The following is a 23,306-nucleotide window of genomic DNA, read 5'->3' as shown; positions in this document are numbered from 1 at the left end:
TTCTTTTTAGAGGGTTAAGTCGCATGGCCGGAAGTCAAATTGGGACAGTGGGTTCAATTTCCAGGCAGGCTATACCCGTTATCGACTGTTCGCCTGTGTTGCCGCATTTAACGAGCCGATCTCCCGCGAGAACGATGAACGGACCTGTTCCACCTTTGTTACAACGCTCCCCACAGTCCTCTCACTCTTTCTTAAGAAGCAACGTAACATGGAATATGATCTCCGGCCACCAACGCGCCACCAGATTCTTGAATGCGAGAAAAGCTCGACACCAACAGCCCGCATAGCTGATGGGTCTTTAGAGAATGTCTAAAATCAATTATTATTTCTTTCTTCTAATCTTGCTGGGGATAGAAGCTTTCGCAAGTCGGGAGCAGATACCAATAAAAACAGAGCGCGACAATGTCTTCGAGGATCCCCACTCGACGACTCCGACTCATCGAACGAAGGCGGCATTTATTGACGCTTTAGTTGCCAATATGACCGTGCAAGATCTAGGTATGGCCCCCAAATTGAGATGTAACAAATTTCCATCTCTGCTAATCCCCCTAGCAGTCTTGCAGCTCCATCTCATGTTTGCTGGTGACATAATTGGCCCTACTACTGATGGAGAACTCTGGGGCAAGTCTCAAAAACAAAATATACAAATGACAAACTAATGAGAAGTAGATCAGACAATGCAGTCCAGCGTGGACTCTCCAATTGGCGCAATGCATGACTGGTATAAAGTGTGCTCTAGGCACTAGCTTTCGCGAGAAGGCTGATGATTATAGGTACCCAATGAAGCCCGACGACTATAATTCGATTCAAAGGGAGAATCTCGAAAGGTCACGACTGAAGATTCCCTTGATGCAGACAGGAGAGTGCCTACATGCTGTTGGTTCATTCAAACAGTCAATGTTCCCGCAAAGCATAGGCCTATCGGCAACCTTTGACACAGATCTTGTGTATCGAGTCGGGCGCGCTATAGGTACCGAGGCGAGATCCATTGGCATTCATGCTTGCTTCTCTCCGGTGCTTGATCTTGGTTTGGACCCGAGATGGGGCCGATTACAGGGTGAGTATCCACACGAGTCAAAAGCGTTGATACTCTTGCTTAAATGTCGCAGAGGCCTGGGGAGAGGACAAGATTTTGACGTCCCATATGGGTGTTGCGTACTCATCAGGATTATCAAAGAACGGGTCGTTGTCTGAGCCAGATGCTGTTGCCCCAATAATGAAGGTAGAGTGTGCTAGAAATGTTCCGAGTTCTGTTGGCTTACACGAAATTACCAGCATTTCGCCGCACACGGCTCTCCTCAGTCAGGACACAATGCCGCACCATTTATGGGCCACGGGAACCGACAAATAATTCAAGACCTTCTGCTGCCTTTCAAAGCGGCAATCGAATTAGGAAGTGTCAGAGGTGTTATGATGTAGGTGCTCAATGTGTGAACGAGAGAACCTACAACCTGAATACTTCTCAGGGCATATAATGAACTAGATGATATTCCCGCCTCCGTCCACCCCATGCTATATCAAGCCCTCAACGACTGGGGCTATGATGGGTTCGTCATGGCTGACGATACAGGTAACGGACCCTATACGTTTGAGTTGGGGCACAGCAGCAGCAATGACTTATACAATTCTAGGGATGATTCAGTTGGAGACGATGCACCATGTCGCGGACTCTCCCTTAGATGCACTGAAGCAGTGGTTCAATGCAGGCGGCATGCTCCAGTTTTACGACTATCCACTGGGACAATACATTAATGTGAGGATTTATCGCGCACTTATCGTAGTTCTGCCGCTAATCAGAGTGACCAGATGACAAAAGAGCTGATAAACAAAGATTTAGTTAAACTGGCTACTATACAGTCGCATGTCCGCAAGATCTTAGGTGTCAAATGGGACCTGGGCTTGTTTGAAGACCCGTATCTGTCAGCGGATCTTGACCCTGTCGTGGTCGCTGAGAAGAACCGTGACCTGACGCTAGAAGCAGCGCAGAAGAGTATCGTGCTTCTAGAGAACAGAGACTTTACCTTGCCCTTGAGACCAAATGAGCAGAACCTGTCAAGAATTGCCTTGATAGGACCGTTTAGCGACACACTTAACTATGGGGATTATTCGGGCTCATGGGGACAGTACCCAGCGGGCGCAGCTAAGACGATCAGAGAGGGACTCCTTGGATATATTGATAATGGAGAAAACACGATGGACTTGGTGACCAGTTGGGGTGCAGACTCCTGGGAGTACAACTCGCAGTACGCTATCCCGGGGTACCTACTCTCGGCAGATGGCGTACGAGGCGGGCTAAGAGCTACTTACTTTGCAGACACCAATTTCGCGCAGCCATTGGCGCAAAGAATGGAAACACCGAGTTTAGATTGGGGCCTTTATCCCCCCAATGGCCTTCCGTCTACGAATTTCAGTGTTATCTGGGAAGGTGAACTCCATTCGCCGGTGGATATTACCGTCGAAGGATGGCTCGGCGTCGCCGTCGGTGCAAATACGACTGTAAAGCTGTTCATTGATGATGAGTTAGTTGTCTCGCAAGGGGTTGACCACCTGTTGCATACAGGCTCGATACTGAGCAACATCATGAGTTACTCCTACGTCGAGGCTAACGGTACCAACGCTCCGCCAGGATCAGCGCCTTTCGATTTTCGTAAGGACGCCACGCATCGTATTCGTATCGAGTACCAAGCCTTCAATCTATATAAGAAAACAGCGAATGTGGTTTCGCTGAACCACCAAGTGATACTGTTCTGGAACCTTGTGAGTCGAAAGGGCGACGCCGTGGACCAAGCCGTGCAATTAGCAAGGACGTCGGACTTGATTGTTTTGGCAGTCGGCGCAGCCTGGAACAGTGATGGCGAGAGCGGCGATCGAGCGACACTTGGGCTTCCCCCGAGTCAAGATGCTCTTGCTCGGCAGATCTTCGAGCTCAACAAGCCGGTAGTGCTTGTGCTCCAAGGCGGTCGTCCTTTTGCAATAGACGAACTATACAACCGGAGCGCAGCAGTTTTGAGCACTTTCTTCCCTGGTCAGTCGGGAGGCCAAGCCATTGCTGATGTTCTTTTCGGTAGAGCAACCCCTGGAGGGCGCATGCCTATCACGGTACCAAGGCATGTGGGCCAACTCCCGGTGTATTACAACTACAAGGCCTTGGCAAGAAAGATACGTTTTCTGGACATTGAGTCTTCGCCTGCTTATCCGTTCGGGTACGGGTTGTCGTACACAACTTTTGCTGCCGACGGCCTGGCGATTTCGCAAGGCACCTTCAGCGCTGGAGATGTGATCAAATTCTCTGTGAAAATTAAGAACACCGGTTCTATTGGTGGAAGTTATGTCGCGCAAGTGTACCTTCTTGGGCGCACATCATCAATTGTACAGCCGGTCAAACAGTTGGTCTCGTTCAAACGCGTGCATCTGGCTGCACAAGAAGAACTGACTGTTCAGTTGGACCTGGACGTCGATCGGTATCTGACAATACTGAACCGATGGAACGAGTGGGAGTTGGAAAAAGGGTCTTACACGTTTGCGTTGCTGGACCATGGGGGCGAAGCTGCAGATACAAGGTTGAACATAACACTGCGTTGTGTCTAGAAAAACGACCACAAGCACACTTCATTGGAACTAATGCATCACAGAAACCTGCTTTCTGCATCGACGAGTGTCCATAGAGGTGGGTGGCAATGAGGTGCGTGCTGTTCGTACGGCTTCAGCACTAGCCTGGCTGCCACAGCGCTACTGTTCTCACAAAGGGGCTACTGCCGCTACTACTACACTATAAGAACATCAATACAGAGCTATGGTGAAGTCAGTAGACTTGGTATGGAATGATAAGTCGGTTACTGCTTAAGTATTCACGACTCTGCCAACACCAGGGGTCTCCGTGGCAAAGTAGTAGTATATGGCGGCGATCCTGTTCAGAGGATGCAGCTTTCGAGTAACTTACCGCGACAAGAGGCGTATCTGCACCGTATCAGGATCATGTAATATGCCGGCCATGGATTCCGCATGTTCTGAACCAGCTTGATGAAGGCAGTAGCAGTCGTAACACAGGACTTCCCTTGCCACTGCCCGACACTCACAACAGTTCAGTTACAATACCAAAGTGAGCTACCTCAAGGTACTTGAGTTAGTGGTCGGCGTGGGCATTCCCCGTAGTTTAGCCGACACTGAGGTCATCGGGGACGGCCTCTTTCTCACCCGCCTCACACGGCGACCTGCAACACCGACGCCGGGCGGGCTCCCCATCAAGTACAGTGCATTGAAGCGCATCCCCATCAACGATACAGTACGCCTCGAACGGGCGCAGGGCAAAGCACTTTGGGTATAAAGTGGACGCCCGTTGCAGAGCATGGAAGGGTCCACAGAGCGGATCGATCCAAGGCTGCTGCCCTCTGGAGAACCCAGCGTCACTGTCAGCACCGGACCCAGTCACAACGGCGTTTCCGCTCAACCAACCGATTCGCCATCGACGGCGGGGCCAACGCCAGCTTCCACGGCGGGCCCGGTGCCGTACGGCGCTGCCCCGACGCCGCAGACGCCGACCCAACCACACGACGGCGATGCCTCTTTCGCCGATGCTTCGGGCACCACACCACACGACCCCAACGACCCCAACGATCCGAAGCGGCCTCGTGCCTGCGAGGCATGCCGCGGTCTGAAGGTCAGGTGCGAGCCCGATCCCAACAATCCCGATGGGCCGTGCAAGCGGTGCGCCAAGGCCGGCAGGAATTGCCTGGTCACGCAGCCTACACGGAAGAGGCAGAAGAAAACCGACAGCAGGGTCGCTGAGCTTGAGAAGAAGATTGATGCCCTAACTGCTAGCTTGCATGCTTCAAGGGGAGGCCCGGCGCCGAGCCACCCCTCGCCCGCGGAGCAGAATGCATACAATCATGTTCAGCAGCAGCTTGCCCATGCAGCAAGGGACTGGAACCGTACCCCTACCCGAGATCCCCCAGCGCAATATGCCCCTGAGCCGGACAAGCAACATGTCTTTGTACCGCCTATGGTCATGGCAGGCCAGAAACGCAAGGCCACAGAGACTAGGGAGAGCTCATCCGAGGACACCAAAAGCCACCCACCCCCAGCGCAGGCAAATAGAAGTCAGGAATACGCCACTGACATGATTGATCGGGGTTTGATGACCATACAGCAAGCCAATGAGTTCTTCGCACGTTATACGGACCACATGGCCGGACATCTTCCTGCCGTCGTCTTTCCACCCGGGACTACCGCTTCAGAAATACGTAAGACCAAACCCATCCTCTTCCTCGCGGTCATGGCCGCTGCATCCTCCGAAGTCCCGAACATCCAGCGTCAGCTTGTCAAAGAGCTGGTGCAGCTGTTTGCAGACAAGATTGTGGTCGCGGGCGAGAAAAGCTTGGAGCTTGTTCAGGCCCTCCAAGTTGGTGTTATCTGGTACCATCCTCCCGAGCATTTTGAAGAGCTCAAATTTTACCAGTTCGTCCATATGGGTGCTGTCATGGCCATAGATATCGGGCTGGGACGGAAGCGTAACAGTGCAAAGCAGAGGATGATTCCTTACACGTGGAAGGACCATCCTCTCAGGAAGAATCCCCTGCCAGATCCCACTACGCTCGAAGCGCGACGAGCCTGGTTGTCGTCATATTTTTTGGCATCTAATGTGGCCATGGCTTTGCACCGTCCTAACCTTGTAAGGTGGACATCATTCATGACAGAATGCATGGACATCTTGGAGTCCTCTCCAGAAGCCGCAGAAACTGACAAGTACCTGTGCCATCTTGTTTGGACGCATCGCTTGGCGGAGGAAGTCGGGATCCAATTCTCCATGGACGACCCTAACACCTATGTCAGTGTTGCAGAACCAAAGGTGCAGTATGCTCTCAAGGGGTTCGAAAGAGACTTGGAGAAGTATAGCGAGAGCATTCCCAAGTCAGAGAAGAAACGTAGGTCTCATCATCTTATTCTTAATGGATTGTTCGCTCACATAGAACAGCGTCGTTGCAGCTCAGTTTCCACGTGCTCAGTCTCTACATGCATGAAATAGCACTCTATGTTGAAAAGGCCGACGATCTTCGACCGCCGTACAATGCTGACGCTCTACGCGATCCCGTACCAGGTCTTAACGAGAGTCTCACAACCGCGCACATTGTTGCTCTCAGTTCCTGCCTCACAGCCATCGATGGGATATTCGAGACCTTCTTGTCTATGGATGTCTACAGCATACGTTGCCTACCGGTGTTTAACTTTGTTCGTGTGGCCTATGCTGTTGTCGTTCTAATCAAGATGTACTTCAGCGCCAGCACACCCGGCTCGGAACTTGGCAGAGTCATTGTCAAGGACGACATGAAAGTCGAGGAATATCTGGACAGGTTGCTAGCTAAATTCAGCGAGGTTGGCGCCGCCGACAAGTCGCGCCCGGCAACCAAGTTCCTGGTCGTTCTCGTAATGATCCGAGGCTGGTTCCAGAAGCAAGGCAAGCCCCCTGGTCCAGAAATACCATCCATAGCACAGAAAAGCTCCCCGAATAGCGATTCTGCAGCTCCAAAGGCCGAGGCCAAGGCGCCGGCAGCTGCACAACGGCAGCCACCACAGCAGGCCAACGAGTACAATCCGGCCAATACTCCCTTACAACTTCTTTCAGAGATCGCAACTGGAAATCGCGGCAGCCAGAATCCGACTGCAAACAACTCCAATGCTCAATTCCCTGACTGGCTTCAGACGTCTCAACCTTTCATGTACGGTGCATCGGCGGGTACGTCCACCTCAGGGATAGGCAACGACGCCATGTCTAGCTTCATGCCATACCTGAATAATTCTTTCAATGCCGATTTTGATTACTCAAACCTTGGAGATGGCTTTGAGCAAGCCATGGGCCTCACATTTGGTGGATTTACCGGCCCAGAATGGGGCGCTGCCGACACCGAGACAATGCGCTTTGTCATGGACGGAGTGCCGTACATGAATGGTCAGTTCCCGTATCAATGACGGCGCACGGGAAGACTTATCGGCTTTTTGTTGTTGTTGTTGTTTATTAGATGGCGTTATCAGGATCGGCGTACTTAAATAAGGATTGTGGACGGTCGGATCGGCATGCATCAAGGAACCGGTGTAAGATGGTCTGCAAACTGTCGTTAAAGCAAGCGTTGTTTTTCAGGTTCGATGGCTCTGGCGCTCTTGGCGAAGCGTGTGTATCATTATAAGCGAATACTTGCTCTTCTCATCTCTCCACAGCTCAATAGATACAGCAGCCTCTGGCGGGCTGTCCAGGCGCGGGTTATTTACGATCAGGACCATGTACATTGGAGCAGCATCAAGCCTTGAGTTAGGTTAGACTGATTGATTTCGATGTTAATTGTAAGAGTAACACTTTGTACAAACAACAATGAAGGAAGCCACGGTTGAAATCTCTTTTGATCACGTACTGGTCAACGTGTTTGAATACATTACTGAAAGATAACTAACTTAAGATCCGGTATGTCCATAGCGCTGCACTGAAGATAATTGAGTTTACGTTTGTCCTTATCCCAGGTTTGCGGGAACGTTAGGCCTACGCTTCACGGTACCCCACAAGGGGTGGCGTCATAAGCTCGGGTTCTGGAAGCTTTTATACAATCCCATGATGAAATGGCTGGGAGATAAGCATGCACGCAACTGTGATCTACGCCGCTTGATAGAGGACGGTGCATCAGGGTTGGTCTGATCCAAGAACTGTGGAAAGCCAAGGTAATGAGCTCGAACGATATTCTGCCGCAACCAATATGCAGTCTGCTCTATTCGCTCATGTTCGACATCAGGACAAGTTCGGTATGGGGTGATTTGACTTTTGTGCAATTTGTTTTTGTTTTGCTAGACCTACAGCCACAAGCAGTCACCAATCTGACCTCCACGTCTTCGATCATTATCATACACATTTGTAGGCATGAAGGTTTCGCAAATTTTTGAGCAATAACATTCAGCCACAATGTTTGAGATCTTGTGCGGCATGGCCAACAAGCGCAAAGCTATTCTCTCAGCCAAACCTGGTGAACCATTGCTTTTGTTCCCCTACGAATGCCAGTGCCTCAACCTGCACGGGCTCGGCCGCCTGTGTCAACCTTGAATGCGGGCAGAATCGCTGCCTTCATACCGCTGAGAACCTGTCTTTCCTTCCAACGCCGCAAGTCAGGGTACGAAGCGAATGACGTCAGTTAAAAAGTGCAGCGCAACAATGAACGCCAAAGACAAATGCCGCAGTGTCCGGATACTGTTGATGTCGCGATATGGGGCATTCGCGACGAGAAGATGTCGGATAGTGTTGGGTCATGGTTCGTTCGTAGTGCTCTGATCATCCATACAATACTAATCGTCCCGAGGCTCATGTGATCGTTTTGCACGCTTCTTGTTTGGAACTATGCTCAATCCATGTAGAAGTCGCCTTTGAGGATTCGTTCCTGCATAGCGTCGGGCTTGGGTCGCTCAGGCTGCTTGGGCTTCAGAGTAGCGGCCTGCTGAGGTGGCACCGGCATATCGGAGACGGATTTGGCGCGGTCGTGTTGGACGCTTCCATGTCGGGGAGGGGAGCCAGAACTGCCCATGCTAAAGGATGGGCGCATGCCCGATACGCTGCTCTCGGCGCGGGATCTAAGCTGCTCTGACCAATTGAAGCCTTGGTCTGCACGAGCAGCAGAAAGTATGTCAGAAGGTGATCTTGCGGGTTGTGCTGTGCTTGCCTGAGCGGTGCTGGTCCTACGACCAGCAGCCGTAGTGGAGGTTGGGACCACAGAAGGCTGGCGGGCAGTGCCGCCTGAAGAACGACGTGCTGGGTCGGGCCTACCAGTTGAACCAGGGCTCGTGCCGGATGGTGCTCGCATGGAACGCATGGCACTGGCACCGAAGCTCATTCGGCGAGCAAAGGGGGTAGTGGGAGCAGTGCGGGAGGTTTCGTCATCCTCGACTGCATTCTCATCAATGGAATCGGAATTGTTGGTCGAGATGCTGCCTCGTCGTAGCCCTTGGAGAGCCCCAGTCGCAGAGGCGGGGCCGCCGCCAGATAGGCCAAGGGTCGTAACAGAAAGACGACGGCGCGGGTCTCTAGCCATGGCGGCTGCAGAGCCCTGGCCGTTGCCGTTGGAACCGGCTGAGGTGGAGTTGCTGCGCTGGAACAAGCTGGAGAAGGCAGCGGAAGTGACAGAGCCCCGGCGCTCGCGAGCAGCGGAAGGGGGGCTGCTGTCTCTGTCGTTCGACATGGTGTATGTGACAAGTCGAGATAGGGGGCAGGTGCGGGTGAAGATGTAGTGATGCGAAATGTACCAAACGAATCTCGTGCTCGGAATGCAGGAGTGTGACCCGTTTTGCTCTAGGGGGGAGGGCAGGTGATATAGGCAGAGATGAATCAATCAATGAATGGTCCCCGGGCCTTGGCAAGGAGCAGTGGGGGGTTAGACTAGGTGGAGAGACGTTGTATCAAAGAGATGGAGCTCTTTGTACGATGGATGGTCTGATGAAGCTCGAGCACGACCCAGAGCTGTAGCACAAGTCGAGGTCTGTTATGAGACTTGACGGCTCTGCTATCGTATTGGACCCTTTCTGTGCAGGGCGGGGTGCTTTACCCCTCGACTTCGGGTGATACGCGAAGCGAATCAGAATGGTGCTGTCGACTGTCGACGTATTTGACTGATCTGTGGGTTGGCGTGAATGCGAGAAGGTGTAGATTGTCGAGGGAGAAGGGGGAAGATGAAGAGGGAGGAGTCTGGGATTCTGGACTGGAATCCAGAGACGCGCAGATAGAGTAGAGGTTGCTCTATCACTACCCAATCAGGACCGGGCACTAGGGGGGCTAACCTTAGAAATGCGGGGAAGCTGGGCCACTGGGAGCGAGCTGGGCAAGCTGGGGTAAGAACCGACTGGCCCACTGGCCCACTGGACACGCTGACAACCTGACGGGCGTCCCCTAAAGCAAGCTAAGGGCTAGGGGGGGAGTGTGCTAGCTCGACCAAGATAGTTCTTATTGCTACTAAGTTGGGAGTGGTAGGGTGTGACGTATTCACATGGATATCAGATCCCCCTGTCCGATTACGTCGGAAGGACCCTGACAAGAGAGAGAGAGCAGCCCCCATTGTTCGCACTGCCGCTTTCTGCCATCGACACTGATGGATAGGCACGGGGAGATACTCGCAGCGGCAAGAGGCGGGACGGAACGTGCTGTCTGGTAGGTATTCAACTGGATCTAGCTGTTCTTGGTGCTTGGGGTGGAAGAGCGTCTTGGGGCTTCTTCTCTCTCCCTTGTCGGATCTGGATGATCTGCGGCCGGGGAGCCGCTGGCTGGCCCGCTGGGGGCTGCTAAGGTGCCACTCCGTGTGCCAATTCCAAACCCACTCACACCCTTCGACCGAAGTCTGCATGTCGCCGTTCCTGTAAGAGATGGACAGGAACGCTCTGCTGAAGATTTGAGCACGAACCCCGCCCTCCCAATGTTGCCGCCGATTCATGTGTCTCTGCAGCAAATCGCATGATCCTGATCAGCTTCTGGGCTTTCCCACCGGTCGAGCTTCCTGGCATGGCGCCGAGCGAACCCCAGATTTCCAGCGGCCCCACCACCCAAGTGCCGCCATCCAGCCATCCAGCCAGGGCCCGAGCTTGGCAACAGCTCCAGCCCAAACCAACGCACCTGATCCTGGACAACAAAGCGGCTATCTTGCAGAATCACATATGGCAACTTGTCGGGCCTAATCTGCGTGTCCATGTCGATATGACCGCGCAGCTTGTAGACCCGCCTAGCTACGGATCCGGCAGACCCGGAACCGTATGGGTTGATGGCCGTATGATCCTAGAGGCGTCCTCGGCGCTATTCTAACGAAGCTCGGCCCATAACGGCTCTTGATCGGCTGATGGTCGCGTCGCCCTTCTGTATCCTCATCTGCAGTGAAACACACAAATATCCATCGCATAGCCTCCGTGAACCCGGACCCGTTACAGCCGCGTCGACATCCACCACAAACTCCCAGAGTATCTGTTTCGAAAATCTTCACCTTGATATGCAGTGCACTCGACCTGCAGTATGCCCCTAGGAGCCAGCGGCGACCTTGGCAGTAGAAGAGGGGTGTCGGCGCATACTGACTCGACAGAGTTTAGTAGGCAAGCCACTGAAAGTCCAGGTTCCTACGCTAACATAGTTCTGGAGTTTGCCAGCCTAATCAGACTAAGGCGTGTGTTCGGTTTACTAGTATTCGATTCCATAAGGTAGTAGGCCCGTCAATAAAGTAGCAGACTGCCATTTGAGTCAGTTATACTCGCTATACCTAGTCTCTAATCTTGCACGCGATGAATAGTCAGGGTGTGTCTGTTCCCTGACTAGGTTCATTCAGTGTTCATCAATTGCACATTGCCTAGTCTGGTTTTGGTTGTGTTCCCCCAGATACATTGTACCAACACAGTGAGTACAGTGCCTGTTCTAATATCCGAGGGCCGGAAGCACGATAGCAGTCTATCCTGAGCACCCTGACGCGTGGTCTCTTGCGCAACAAACAACGATACCTGGTATCGGACACACCGGAACAGATATGAGCTTCTATAAACGCCTCTAACGGTTCTGCTCTATCCAATCAATGCCTCTTTACCGCGAATGAATCTATGCAGTTTGCCACTTCGATGCTCAGGGTTATGGGCAACTCGTGGCCAGCAGGAAGAATCACTGCTTGAACGCCGTCTTTACCCAATGCCTTCTCAGCGTCGTCTATAGTCTCCGATGGAACCACAACTGGGTCATCCTTGCCAAGAATCAGGAGGATCTTTCCCCTTTCTAGGCCCTGTGGCAGAAGGCTGTCCTTGGCCTGTCTTCTCTCCCGCAATATCGAGCTCAGAGCCGCCCAGTCTTGTTGCGGGCTGTAGATAGGCGCGTTCCGAATTGTGCTCAGGAACGCATTGATAAACCCTTCGTGATGGTCAATCTGCCACGTTACGACAGACGAAACCTTGACCCCGGGACGATATCGAGATATCGAAGCACTGTCAAACCCATTACCACCGCTGGCATCACCATTTCCCGGTTGCATCTTGCTCTCCGCAGCCATGATGTCGGTACCTCCAGCGGCTCTTGGCGGTGCTGCGGACGGTCGTATTCGCCTCCTCACGAGATATCTGACGGCCCATTCAGGGAGGATTCCGGAGTTGTACAGCAGCTTACTCTGCCAGCCTACGTGGTGTGGGCGAATCAACCCGCCGCCGGCTATGGATGTAAGGGATACAAGGAGATGTGGGTAGTAGCGTGCGAAGGATACAGCAAGACAGCCACCTAAGGAATAGCCGACCAGGTGGAATTTCGACCATGAGATCGGCGAGGAGGCCAGGACTAGTAGGATCTGGGTGACGTACAATCTCGCATCATAAGTCAGATCAGAAGGTGCATCAGAGTATCCGCGACCAAAGAGATCTGGCGTGTTCAGATTAGTGAGATCTATCTTTGGGCCAATTATGCATCAACAACTTACCGAAGAGCATGACCCGGTAGCCCTTGCCAGAGAGCTCGTGGGCCAAGTCCCCTAGCGATATAACTGGAGTGCTTATGCCGTGCAAGAACAAAACCTTCTCTCCGTCTTCGGGACCCCACTCGTACACCCGGATCGAGCCATACGGTGTTGAGACATCCCTGCCGCCCGGCAGGACACCCGGCGGATACGGCAAGGCCGCAAGCTCTCTCTCTGACAGGCCGTTCAGCAGCGTTGACTTTGGTGAGCGCTTAAAGACTCCCGTCTTGTTCGCCTGTCGGAAATAGGGTGCAAGGACAAAGCCGAGTGTCAAACAGGTAGCCCCCAGTACGGCAGCGCGGGATTTGGTTCCGAGCGGCACAAAGAAATGGCTCAGCATGGCTGAGTCGGGCAGAGTCGACCAGATATCTGACGACAGGTCACTACAATTGAATCGGTGGAGTTCCTCCCTAGTCGCTCAGCAAGGAATATGTGAACGATCCGGTCGTTGAGCCATGCGATGCTGCCGAGGTGGTAACTGATAAAAGGTCCCTGGGTATCCGGAGCGGGCACTACGAGCGGAGGGCGGAACCACTAAACGAATCCACATTTTGCGGCTGTAACGGTTGTAACACAGTTATACCTCGGTCTCGAGGTGGACTCTTCCAGTTGACAGGCTTAATGCAATGCCCAAAACAAAGTGTTATTACGCAGCCCGCTTGCTTTATTTATCCCCTGTTAAGGAATACTGTTTACTGCCGCGTGCAGGCCACTGGTACCGGGATGGTGGTTCCCTATCCCGGTCCTCGGCCTGACTCATATTTGTCAGTCATGCCCAGATGCATGCTTTGTCTCATAAGAGGACAACTCAGTGTCGGACTATATTTCATGTAGATGAGCCACATATTATCATCGCCCACTGAGAATTAGACATTTTCCTGACTGCTTCCAAAGCGAATGACGTGTGCCAACCCAATCATTCAGCTTCAGCGCTCTTGATCCAACATAGCTGCCGCCTAGTCAACCAACGTTTGTTCTGCCTCAGTATCCAATCATGGCAACCCAAACAGCTACCGAGTTGCAGATACTCGAGCCTACTATTACCATGCCAGCGTCTGCGTCAAGTAAAAGCTATCGGCCTCCAACAGAGCTAGGAGCGCCTCTTACGGGGCCCACCCCACACCAGGAGGTGGCGACGGCTTCCCTGCTCCCCAAGGGTCGGGCTGTCATTGTCATCACCCAAGTTACTGGCCTGGCGTTCTTCAGCAGTTTCTGCAATGGCATAGTTGTTGTCGCCCTTCCCGCTATGCAGTCCGCGCTGGGCCTGCAGGAGGGTCTGCTGGTCTGGGCCACCTCTAGTTATTACCTTACTGCGGGCTCATGTCTCTTATTGGCAGGCTCCGTTGCCGACGCCGCCGGAAACAAGCGAGTAAATCTCGTTGGGTCTTTTCTTGGCGCCATATTCGCTTTGGCCTGCGGCCTGGCCCGGACCGGAGGGCAGATCATAGCTTTCCGCGCCCTTCAAGGTGTCGCTAATGCCATTGTTACCCCTTCGTCTATTTCCATCATTTCGAGTAGCGTGGAGGAGGGAAGACCACGCAATATGGGGTTTGCCTGTATGGGGTTTGGTTTACCGCTCGGTTTTTGTTTTGGTTTAGTCCTCGGTGGTGTGTTCACTGACACCGTTGGATGGCGCCCAGCCTTTTACTTTGCTGCTGCTGCCAGTTTCGCCTTGTTTCTCCTTAGCATTTGGGCTTTGCCAGAGGATTCTCGACCACAAGGCAGTCAATCAATCTGGAAAAGAGCAATATTGGAGATAGACTGGGTTGGGATTCTCCTGGCGAGCTTGGGATTGGCAACCTTGTCCTATGTTTTGGCGTAAGTGTATGGATCTGAATGTGGGATGTTTTACTTGAGGTTAACTGGTCTCAGATCGCTATCATCTGATATTAGCAACATACATAAGGCATCGAGCATCGCATTACTGGTTATAAGTGGCTTGTCGATCCCGGCCTTCGCCGGATGGATGCATCGACAGGCTAAGAACAGCCGCACAGCATTAATCCCTAACTCGCTCTGGCGTAGTCATGTCTTCACCAGTTGCTGTGTCATGGTCCTTCTCACCAACGCCCTTACGAACTGTATGGAACTGTACAGCAGTTTATTGTGAGCTGCTTCCTTTCTCGCTCCCATATTTGATATACCTATTGCTGACACCACCTAGCTTTCAAGAGGTCCAAGGCACCTCAGCTCTTGGGGCATCACTACGAGTTCTCCCATCTCTGATCGCTGGTGCTCTCACGAATATTATAACCGGCATCCTTGTGAACCGCATGCCAGTGTTTTGGACGGTTTTGATCTCCTCGGCTATGAGTACCGTTGCACCACTTCTGATGGCCCTCATTCGGACTGACCAGGTGTATTGGGAGAACGCTTTTTTCGCACAGGTAAGTCAGTAGGCTCACCAGATGGCAGTCTTGTCATTTGCCAACATTGACTGCAACTTTCACCATGCCCCTCCTTCCCTGCTGCCCAGTCACAACATTCGGTTACAGGTCGCTGATCATGTTCCCCTAGATTCTCACTCCCATTAGTTGTGACCTCCTCTTTATTGTAGGCCTGCTCATTATCTCCGAAATCTTCCCCAAGAATATGCAGGCTCTAAGCGGTGCCGTGTTCAACACGTGCGCGCAGCTCGGCACAGCGATTGGACTGAGTGTGACCCAGGTCATAGCCTCATCTGTGACTAACAAGTATTCTTACTCCAACTACAATTCTCCCGGCGCTCTCATGGCAGGGTACAGAGTTGCCTTCTGGACGATGTGGGGCTGGATGGTGTTCGTTTGCCTGGTCTGTGTTGTAGGATTGCGTCGAGTTGGAGGAATTGGTGTCAAGCGGGATTAATCCATATACCTATCACATACTGGTTCGCAATCTTCCCTCTCATGATGGCAATGATCAAATGAGCAGAAACCATCTATTTGATAGAAAACTAGAATAGCCCTCGGCAGATATAGAGCTGGCTTGGGCTTCATTCCACATTGAAATGACAACCTCAGTATCTCTCTGTCCCTCGGTAGCTTGTGATGATGCAGACACAGACAGGCAGTCATAAAACTGGGCACAGGTACAACAAAACTCCTCTTCTTCCCTGGCATCACCCTTCTAGCCTCTGAAAACTATATCTGCTCTTCCTAGGCCACAGAATAATTGCTCATGCGCACTATTCTCGACTTTATCAAAGGTCTGTAGGAAATTCCACTAGCCCGAGAAGCCTTTTCTGCTGCTGGCCCAACGCGCTTCCGTCAATTGTGACGAACACAATTGACATTGTTGATCTGGCACAATCTGCCTTTCCAAAGGCCAGTGGCACAGTTTCTTACATAAGCACAAAGGCTCCAGACTCTTGAAACTGCATGCGAGTCTCCCTGTGTATTGATGAGATCCTAGTGCATACATGGTCAGCTCTATCCGCAAGCGACATATGCATCAACGTCTCTGTTTGAAGGTGAGTGCATTATAAATCGCGATATGAGAGAGAGTACCTCTATCATCCCTCCCAGTAACAGTCCACTACAAAAAACGCGGAGACTAGAATTTTGGAGTTCAAGGGATAACAGCGAACTATAGTTCAAATGAAAACAAATGAAGAACTCAAATTGGCAAATGCCAAAATCATATTCTAACTGCTGCAAAGTGCTTAATGTGAAGTATGGTCCCAGGTTCGTTGATACTGCGAGCCATTGACGTGCTCATATCGACTCAAACCAAGCTGCAGCTGGGCATGCAACCGGCTTGTTGACGCATAGCAAAGCAGGCCTCAGTTTGGAGAAATAGTTACTTTGATTTTGGAACGAATAGCTTTTGGAGCTTAGCTTGTTGTCTCGATTAGAGCGACAACTGCGGGAATAAGTATCATAGGCACATATAAGCTCCCATCCGGGATGAGAAGACACTCTGAGTAGGGGAGCAAGCATTCTTTAGCCTTAATACCGCTTTTGATTGTGAAACTGGATCTAGGTAGCCAAAATACATCTGCACTCGGTTTATGTGTAAGTGGCGAGGATATCTGAGACCCCGCTGCAGAACCTTCTCCCATGGCAAGCTCATGACTGAATCCAGGCGCAGCATTAAGTCGCACCCACCCAATAAGACACAAGGGCCCTAACCATGGATTCAAACTGTAGCGAACCTCATTCTAGACCCTCCACCGCCAATGTCGAGTGCTTCTAGAATAGTGTCAGCTCTTGTGAGCAAGATTAAGTATCACAATTAGCCCGCTAACGTTTTGCCATTACAACTGTTGAGGATAGTTCAAACTCGACACCACATCCGCATTTATTATGTGCTAACAGGAGTCGTCTGCTTCATGGAGTATCTGTCATGTCTATTCACCAAGATGAGCATTGTAACAACGCACTTTTGTTCTCTGACCGTACTTGAGAACCTTGATGGCCATGAGGGGCCGAAGAAGCGGGCAGGACAAACTGATTACCATAGTTAAGATTCACAAGAATTAATAGTTTTAACGCAGCAAAATCTCTACTGAAACGCAAAATCACAAACCTGGACAAAGTATTTGAGAGCGGGAATTTCGCCTGGTTTCGGCGTTGAACCTCGGTCTTTATTTTGCCAAGACATTGCAAGATTGGGCATCACTGGAGACGTCTCTAGCCTCATCTGCAGTGTAACTAACAATAAGTCAGGCACGATCGTTCCGAATTCGCGCAGACAAAGCCTAAGAGCCACAAGCAAAAAAATACAACCTAGAACCTGCTATCACTCATCGTACATCATGGCCAACCTCATTACGTCCCTATGCTCCTTGAAATGGCGGAAAGCAAGGCAAAGTGGCAAGAGCAGAGAGATTGTCGACTATGTCGTACAAGCACATTCCGTTTTGATCGAATTACCCGACCTGAGGCCCGGGCCGGTGACAAACAAAACATTGGGAGGTCTCGTGTCAATATGTTCCGAGTCACATGACCCTGACACCGTTGAGATGGTATGCATAATCCAAGACATTCTGACCTACGCTGCTATCGACTTTCGTTAAAAAAGTTTGGAAACAGGTTCTCACTGATCCACGCATGCGCAAGATAATTCCCTCAATGCGGAGCATCTCGTCGCAGTCTGAGTGCTGTCTCGAGAACTTCTGGGCAGAGAAGATATCAGAAGCACAGGACTCTAAGGAAGCCCTTCAGCTACTTCTGTCATTCCCCTACTTCGAAAACTATGTGGAGCTAGCTCGACTTGAATTATTCGCCTTGTACGCCGTCAAACCTACCCTCCCCACATCGGTTGCGTTCCTGGGATCCGGCCCGCTACCCCTAACATCCATGTGCCTCTTACGGGCATTGAGGGATATGCAGTCCTTCCCAACCGCCACGGATCCCGTGGTCGTAAATGTTGATCAGGATGCATCTGCGCTATCGGCATCAACTGTACTTTGCGAGAAGCTGGGAGATTGGAGCCAAGGCATGAGATTCAAATGCGCTGATGCTGAATCGACTATGGACTTGAGAGAGTTTGAGGTTGTCTTCCTTGCTGCACTGGTGGGTGTAAATCAATACGAAAAAGAAGAGATTATCATGAGCGTGACGAGGCGAATGACAGCCGGGGCACTACTGGTGGTCCGCAGCGCGCATAGCCTTCGTACTCTTCTATACCCCGTAAGTTCAATATGGTGTCTGTACATCGGTTGATTCGTTGTTGATATTGACTGCCTTTTAGGAAGTCAACCTAAACACAGAGAGACTTCGCGGCGTACTCCAAGTTGAAACTGTCACCCATCCGTTTGGAAAGATTGTCAATTCCGTTATTGTCGCCAGAGTCAAATAGCCGGTCGCGCTTCGCTCAATCATAGCTTTTGCCTCCAGGGCGGATATTCGCAGCAGATATTAGACTTGTGCATACTCAATAGATATTCCTTGAGCACTATGCTCCAGTTTCTCATCATGGACGTACGATTACAGTCAGTTTAGCTACTTCCTTCATCGATGCATTGTTGTACTCATGGCTACACATTCCCTCTGCATTGCAATCATAGGGCCACCTTTATAGATAAACTACCTTTGGTCCAGACGCAGAGCACCGAGTTGTTACTTCACCACATTCTTATTTAGTAACATTACACATTACGGTCACATCTGTGTCGCCGGCATTTGAAAAGTGATACACGGCACTGGCCTTGCCTAAAGGACTGTCTCTAGGTCTAGCCAAAGGGTCTGGGGCATCCGAAACTATTTGAATATACTGTGATATTCATCGAAGTGGTCTTGCACCATACATCAGCGAAAGGTATCTTTCGGAAGGCGCTATGTCGCATTATCTGCACCATGCGACTCTGTACGGCATACCTCGAACGGGAATTCAATGCGTGCAGCCAATGTTTGCTTGAGCCGAATACTCTCATCTACTCGTGCTCTATAACAGGCCTCCCCTCCAAGTTCGTTTTCCAAGCTGTGTTTCGAGGTGCTCAGCCGTGGACACCACAATTCCCGGCGATGCCCAGATGCGGAAGGCGGCGCAACTCAAAAGATTCGGCCCGCAGATCTGCCTTCCACTGACTTGCCGTGTTCAGTGCATAGATCGCAATCTTATCCACTCTAGCCTCTCTAGATGGAACTTGCCGAGATGCAACACATCATTCAAGCCTTCAAAAGCGCGCTGGGGTGTCCATGGTCAAGTACAAGCGCATGGGATGGTAGAAAATGGCTCGGAGTTCAGTCCATCAGCACGATCCAAGCCTGCCAAATTGACTTTAGAATCCGTCGAATCCGCACGTGGCTCACCCTAAGATCGATTCTGCATTTTGACAGGTCCCCTCAACGGAGGTCTGTCATCATCTAGGAAAATGCGACCGACAGGCTCATATGAACCAAGTTCGCCCTTACACAAGCTACATGATTATAAAGTGTGAACTCTTTGCAGGTCAGCAGGTCTGTCTCAAGCTCTGTCTAAACCTCATATGCTGCGACCGTAGGGCATCAATCTAGCCTACTATCTCAGGTAGAAACACATTTTCATCGTGAAAATGAAGTTGTCATCGACCGTCCTGTTTGCAGCTTTGGCTGTCGCCAGTCCCATCGGAGAGCTCGAGGCACGCAAGTCTTATGGCACTTCATCCAGCGAGTATCTGCAGGGATCGTGCAAGGATGTGATTCTGTTCTTCGCAAGAGGTACAAATCAGCCAGGAAACTTGGTGAGCTAACTCCCAGCTAATTGGTCTAACCTTCTGTGTCACTAATACGGTGTCATAGGGTGACATGCCTGGCCAGCAGCTCGCCACCCAACTTAGCACTGCTCTCGGAACGGCCTCATTGGCAGTCCAGGGTATCAACTATGCCGCCAGTTTGTCAGGCAACACCGCGTCAGGAGGCTGTCCGGCAAAGGACGCCACCGCAATGACACAACTCTTGACCAATGCCACTCAAGCATGCCCGAACTCTCAGCTTGTTGTCGCCGGCTATAGTCAAGGCGCTGCAATGGTCCATAGGTCTATTGAGAAAGCCAGCACGGCCGTCGTCAGCAAGATTGCGGCAGCAGTCACCTTCGGCGATACTCAAAAGGCCCAGGATGGCGGCAAGATTCCAAACATCGCCGTTTCTAAAACGAAGATCTACTGCAACGAGGGTGACAAGGTTTGCTTGGGGACGCTTGATATTACTTCCGCACACCTGAACTACAGACCCAGTGTTCCGCCAGCTGTGGAGTTCATTCAAGGCTTACTCAAGTAGAAGATTTTGATCTGGAGATGCCAGGATCGTGCACAGGATTTATATCTTGCCTAATCACGCTTCATGGTAAACCCAGCTTCAGCATTGAAGGTTTTGGAGTAAATTAGCATTGAAGTTCACATTAAGTTTGATTGAAGAATCTAAAATCTCGAGTTGAGCCAGTTAATGGCCCCCAAGTCCCGACTTTACTCACAGCCATGGAGACCGTGGTTTGGAACTGCGGAGAAAAGATTTCGTCTTCGGCCTCGGAGTTATTAATTGTGGTTTCATCTTCGCTTTCTCCTGTGTCTTCTTTCCTGTATCTTCTTTCAATTCTTTGAACTCAATACTCTCGTAAAGCGCCAGGAGCAGGTCGTTCATTCACTTTAGCGCAAGGGAGCCTTCCGTAAGTGTCTTGGGATTGGTCAGTTGTGCTTCTGCACAGCCATGACGCCTATAGCCAATCGCTTTCAATTGTACCGCTAGGATTTTGGCAGCCATGCTTGTCACTCTCTGGTTACAACTAGTTTCTCCCCGTCTGTTGTACAAAATACCCATGATGGCGGCGGTAAGCGCAACAACGACGTCAGGGCCGGAGCCACCATGGTTTTGAAATCGTAACCCAGTTTTCTTGGCAGTGATCATTGCATTCTGAGGTGTCGAAGGCATGCTTTTCTTACTCACTGTGGCCCAGTAATCGCGGTTGCTTGGGTCAAAGATGTCGGGAAAGCCGATCGTTGTCATTTCCTTTACCGGCATACAGCGAAATGCATCACCTCGAATTGGCCCGTAAGCCAAGTACTCATGGGGGTAAGAGTAGACTGGCAAACTCACATAATGAAGATCTGGAGTGTGGTGGACTTTTACATGGGCTTCGGTACGAGTTGCGTCGAAAACGGCGATCTGAGAAGTAGGAAATGTGCGGCCGTAGCCTATGGCAGTGTTAAGATCAGCAGCCCAGGAACTGAACTGAGACTGAATGTGACGACCTCCGCTGAGATGACTGTTAATCATGGCTCTTATCTTCCCGATATTGTACATCGTGGTCGGAACTTGTCCTCCAAAGAAACCATGCGGCACAACTCCATGTTTGCTATTGAGTCATGTAATCCCACCTCCCGATTTTGCATTGAAGCCGCGGAACAGGAATCGTGGTGACTTCCCTTGGAATTCTGCAAATCCTTCTGTCAGTAAAATAGACGTCATGAAATATATCGCCGTTACTAACGTTGCCGCGTCTCTTCAGCTTGTGCGAGAGGGCTTGGGAGCTTGGGTGCCGGCTTGGTTTTCGGTCCTGCTGTTCTGACTTTTTTCGCAGCTGGCTCAGAGACGGGCAATTCATCTGTGACACTTTCCTCCAATGATTTTCTCGTCTGTTCTTCTTTCTTTCAAGTCTATTTCTTATATTCCTTGCATTTATTCTTCTTGTCAGAGTCGGTCATCGGTCTTTTCACTTGTCGCTTGGTGTATGAGCGTGTGATTGGTTTAGTTGGTCCTGCCCCGAATTGGTAGACCTTCGACAGTTCTCTGCTCACGGTCTTTCCAGTTTGTTATCAGTACAGAATCCGAACCAAAAGCTTTTCAGCTCTTTTAGCGCAATCCCGTAATTCGACCTCTTTGCGATCGAGATGGGCTCTTGAGCGATTGGCTAAGTCTTAGGATATATCTCAGACAAATCCACCAAAATGCACCAGTATCCCATTCCATTTCTGTACCATAAGTATTTGAAAATGGATGAGATTCCTGAGGTGGATATATAATAAGGGTGCCTCGAACGACCAGGATCATAGTTCTACCTAAGGCAGCTAACAAGCAGACTGCCTGCCTGAGTTTTAATCTTAGGGAAAATGGTCCTTGAGGCAGCCGCCGAGTATTGCGGCTTATCTGGGTCTACAAAGAATCTCATCACCTTGATCTTCTACAGCATTTGTCACATACCAGGACACACTTGCCACAGAAGTACCCACGTAATTGAATATGTGCACGATCACGCAAGCCTACCTTGTAAACCGTCCGTTGACACCGGGTAGTAAATGAACACAAACAACCTGCTTTGCCAATTGTTGACTGAAAATTAAACTCTAAACTAAATTTAATTTGCAATAGTCCAAAGCCTCAGTAAATATATGTTTATGTCTTCCTATTAACAGCGGCCCAGCGCTCAAAGCTTCTGACAGCATCTGCCAGCTACAATGTGGCAAATGATGGGTGAGCACGGCCATTTTTGTTGTCTGATACATCATAGCGCAGTCAATTTAAGCGTCGGTTGCCATTCCTTGCACGTAACCAGAAACGTTCCGTAATCTCTTCTTGCGGTATGCTAATGTCCCTAGTACGTTGTTCGCAAAGATGACTAGGAATAAAATCATTACGGATCCCGTAACAATGACAAGTCCCAGTATGGAGAATACAACAAATCCAGAAGCTGCGGCCTGAAAAGCGTCGCTGTTTTGTAACTTCGATGTCGAAAGACCGGTTTGCATCGCTCCTAGGATGAACGCGAGATAAACTACAAACGATGCTATGAGAGCGAAGTTTGCTTTGAACAAGGATGAGTACTGGTTCCAGGCTTGCGAATATCCTCTTAGTGACAACCGTGATACTCGATGAATTTTGCTTAGTCGTCCAAGTCGTAGCTCTCCGTACAGGAAACGCGAGTTGACCTTGTCATATATATGCTCAGTGTCCAGCTCTAGGACCATATTTCTCCAGGAAGGCCAAGTGACTGCGGTCGGTATAAGATTCTTTTCCTGTGCAATGCGGAAATCGCTCTCGAAGCAGATCAATGCAGCGTATGAGAATAAAAAGCCAGTAGCACTTCTCCAGAGCTGTCGCTGAGTACACTCCTCTCCGCCCCCGTGCACAAGACGTTGAGTTAGCATTGAACATGGACAACTGCATTGAGCTTGACAGCTCAGGTATTGATCCCAGAACTCAGACACCAATAAGAATCGAGGGAGAGGTTTCAGAAATAAACGGTTGGATGACCAAACCAGATGTAAATCCATCTGTTCTGTGACCATGATGTCTCGCCCAAGGATCAGTTGGTAATGAAGCGGTCTGGGGGGCATAGGCCGACCAGCCAGCCACAGGTAGTCGAAAATGCTGTTCAGCCTGCTCAAGTCGAGTTCTTTCTGTAACCAAGCCGAGTCGCCTAACCTAAGAGGTC

At 50.8% G+C, this 23,306-nt stretch overlaps 8 protein-coding genes across 8 annotated transcripts; 5 read left to right on the top strand and 3 right to left on the bottom strand.

The window, feature by feature from the left end:
• Positions 1–479: 479 nt before the first annotated feature.
• Positions 480–6,963, top strand: JN550_008306 (uncharacterized protein; the record flags this gene model as incomplete). Its single annotated transcript, XM_049320252.1, has 11 exons — positions 480–498; positions 670–721; positions 774–1,057; positions 1,110–1,222; positions 1,276–1,415; positions 1,467–1,570; positions 1,632–1,753; positions 1,807–3,491; positions 4,087–4,282; positions 4,343–5,921; positions 5,972–6,963. The coding sequence occupies 11 exons, from the start codon at positions 480–482 to the stop codon at positions 6,961–6,963; spliced, it is 5,286 nt and encodes a 1,761-aa protein (XP_049169819.1).
• Positions 6,964–8,372: 1,409 nt separating this feature from the next.
• Positions 8,373–9,203, bottom strand: JN550_008305 (uncharacterized protein; the record flags this gene model as incomplete). Its single annotated transcript, XM_049320251.1, has 1 exon — positions 8,373–9,203. One exon carries the CDS (start codon positions 9,201–9,203, stop codon positions 8,373–8,375), a length of 831 nt encoding a protein of 276 aa, XP_049169818.1.
• A 1,262-nt stretch (positions 9,204–10,465) lies between these two features.
• JN550_008304 (uncharacterized protein) lies at positions 10,466–10,810 on the top strand (the record flags this gene model as incomplete). Its single annotated transcript, XM_049320250.1, has 1 exon — positions 10,466–10,810. The coding sequence occupies one exon, from the start codon at positions 10,466–10,468 to the stop codon at positions 10,808–10,810; it is 345 nt and encodes a 114-aa protein (XP_049169817.1).
• A 748-nt stretch (positions 10,811–11,558) lies between these two features.
• Positions 11,559–12,819, bottom strand: JN550_008303 (uncharacterized protein; the record flags this gene model as incomplete). Its single annotated transcript, XM_049320249.1, has 2 exons — positions 11,559–12,385; positions 12,444–12,819. The coding sequence occupies 2 exons, from the start codon at positions 12,817–12,819 to the stop codon at positions 11,559–11,561; spliced, it is 1,203 nt and encodes a 400-aa protein (XP_049169816.1).
• A 654-nt stretch (positions 12,820–13,473) lies between these two features.
• Positions 13,474–15,323, top strand: JN550_008302 (uncharacterized protein; the record flags this gene model as incomplete). The annotated part of the gene is made up of 4 exons (XM_049320248.1): positions 13,474–14,297; positions 14,352–14,585; positions 14,644–14,866; positions 14,997–15,323. The coding sequence occupies 4 exons, from the start codon at positions 13,474–13,476 to the stop codon at positions 15,321–15,323; spliced, it is 1,608 nt and encodes a 535-aa protein (XP_049169815.1).
• Positions 15,324–17,214: 1,891 nt separating this feature from the next.
• Positions 17,215–18,260, top strand: JN550_008301 (uncharacterized protein; the record flags this gene model as incomplete). Its single annotated transcript, XM_049320247.1, has 3 exons — positions 17,215–17,424; positions 17,492–18,091; positions 18,153–18,260. The coding sequence occupies 3 exons, from the start codon at positions 17,215–17,217 to the stop codon at positions 18,258–18,260; spliced, it is 918 nt and encodes a 305-aa protein (XP_049169814.1).
• Positions 18,261–19,455: 1,195 nt separating this feature from the next.
• JN550_008300 (uncharacterized protein) lies at positions 19,456–20,158 on the top strand (the record flags this gene model as incomplete). Its single annotated transcript, XM_049320246.1, has 2 exons — positions 19,456–19,623; positions 19,682–20,158. The coding sequence occupies 2 exons, from the start codon at positions 19,456–19,458 to the stop codon at positions 20,156–20,158; spliced, it is 645 nt and encodes a 214-aa protein (XP_049169813.1).
• Positions 20,159–20,518: 360 nt separating this feature from the next.
• JN550_008299 (uncharacterized protein) lies at positions 20,519–21,178 on the bottom strand (the record flags this gene model as incomplete). The annotated part of the gene is made up of 1 exon (XM_049320245.1): positions 20,519–21,178. The coding sequence occupies one exon, from the start codon at positions 21,176–21,178 to the stop codon at positions 20,519–20,521; it is 660 nt and encodes a 219-aa protein (XP_049169812.1).
• Positions 21,179–23,306: the final 2,128 nt, after the last annotated feature.

Source organism: Neoarthrinium moseri (assembly GCF_022829205.1).
Source record: "Neoarthrinium moseri strain CBS 164.80 chromosome Unknown scaffold34_Wmoseri_CBS_16480, whole genome shotgun sequence".
In the NCBI taxonomy this organism is placed as follows: Eukaryota; Fungi; Ascomycota; class Sordariomycetes; order Amphisphaeriales; family Apiosporaceae; genus Neoarthrinium; species Neoarthrinium moseri.
Note: the sequence above shows the minus strand (reverse complement) of the source record. Positions and strands in the feature narration are given on the sequence as shown.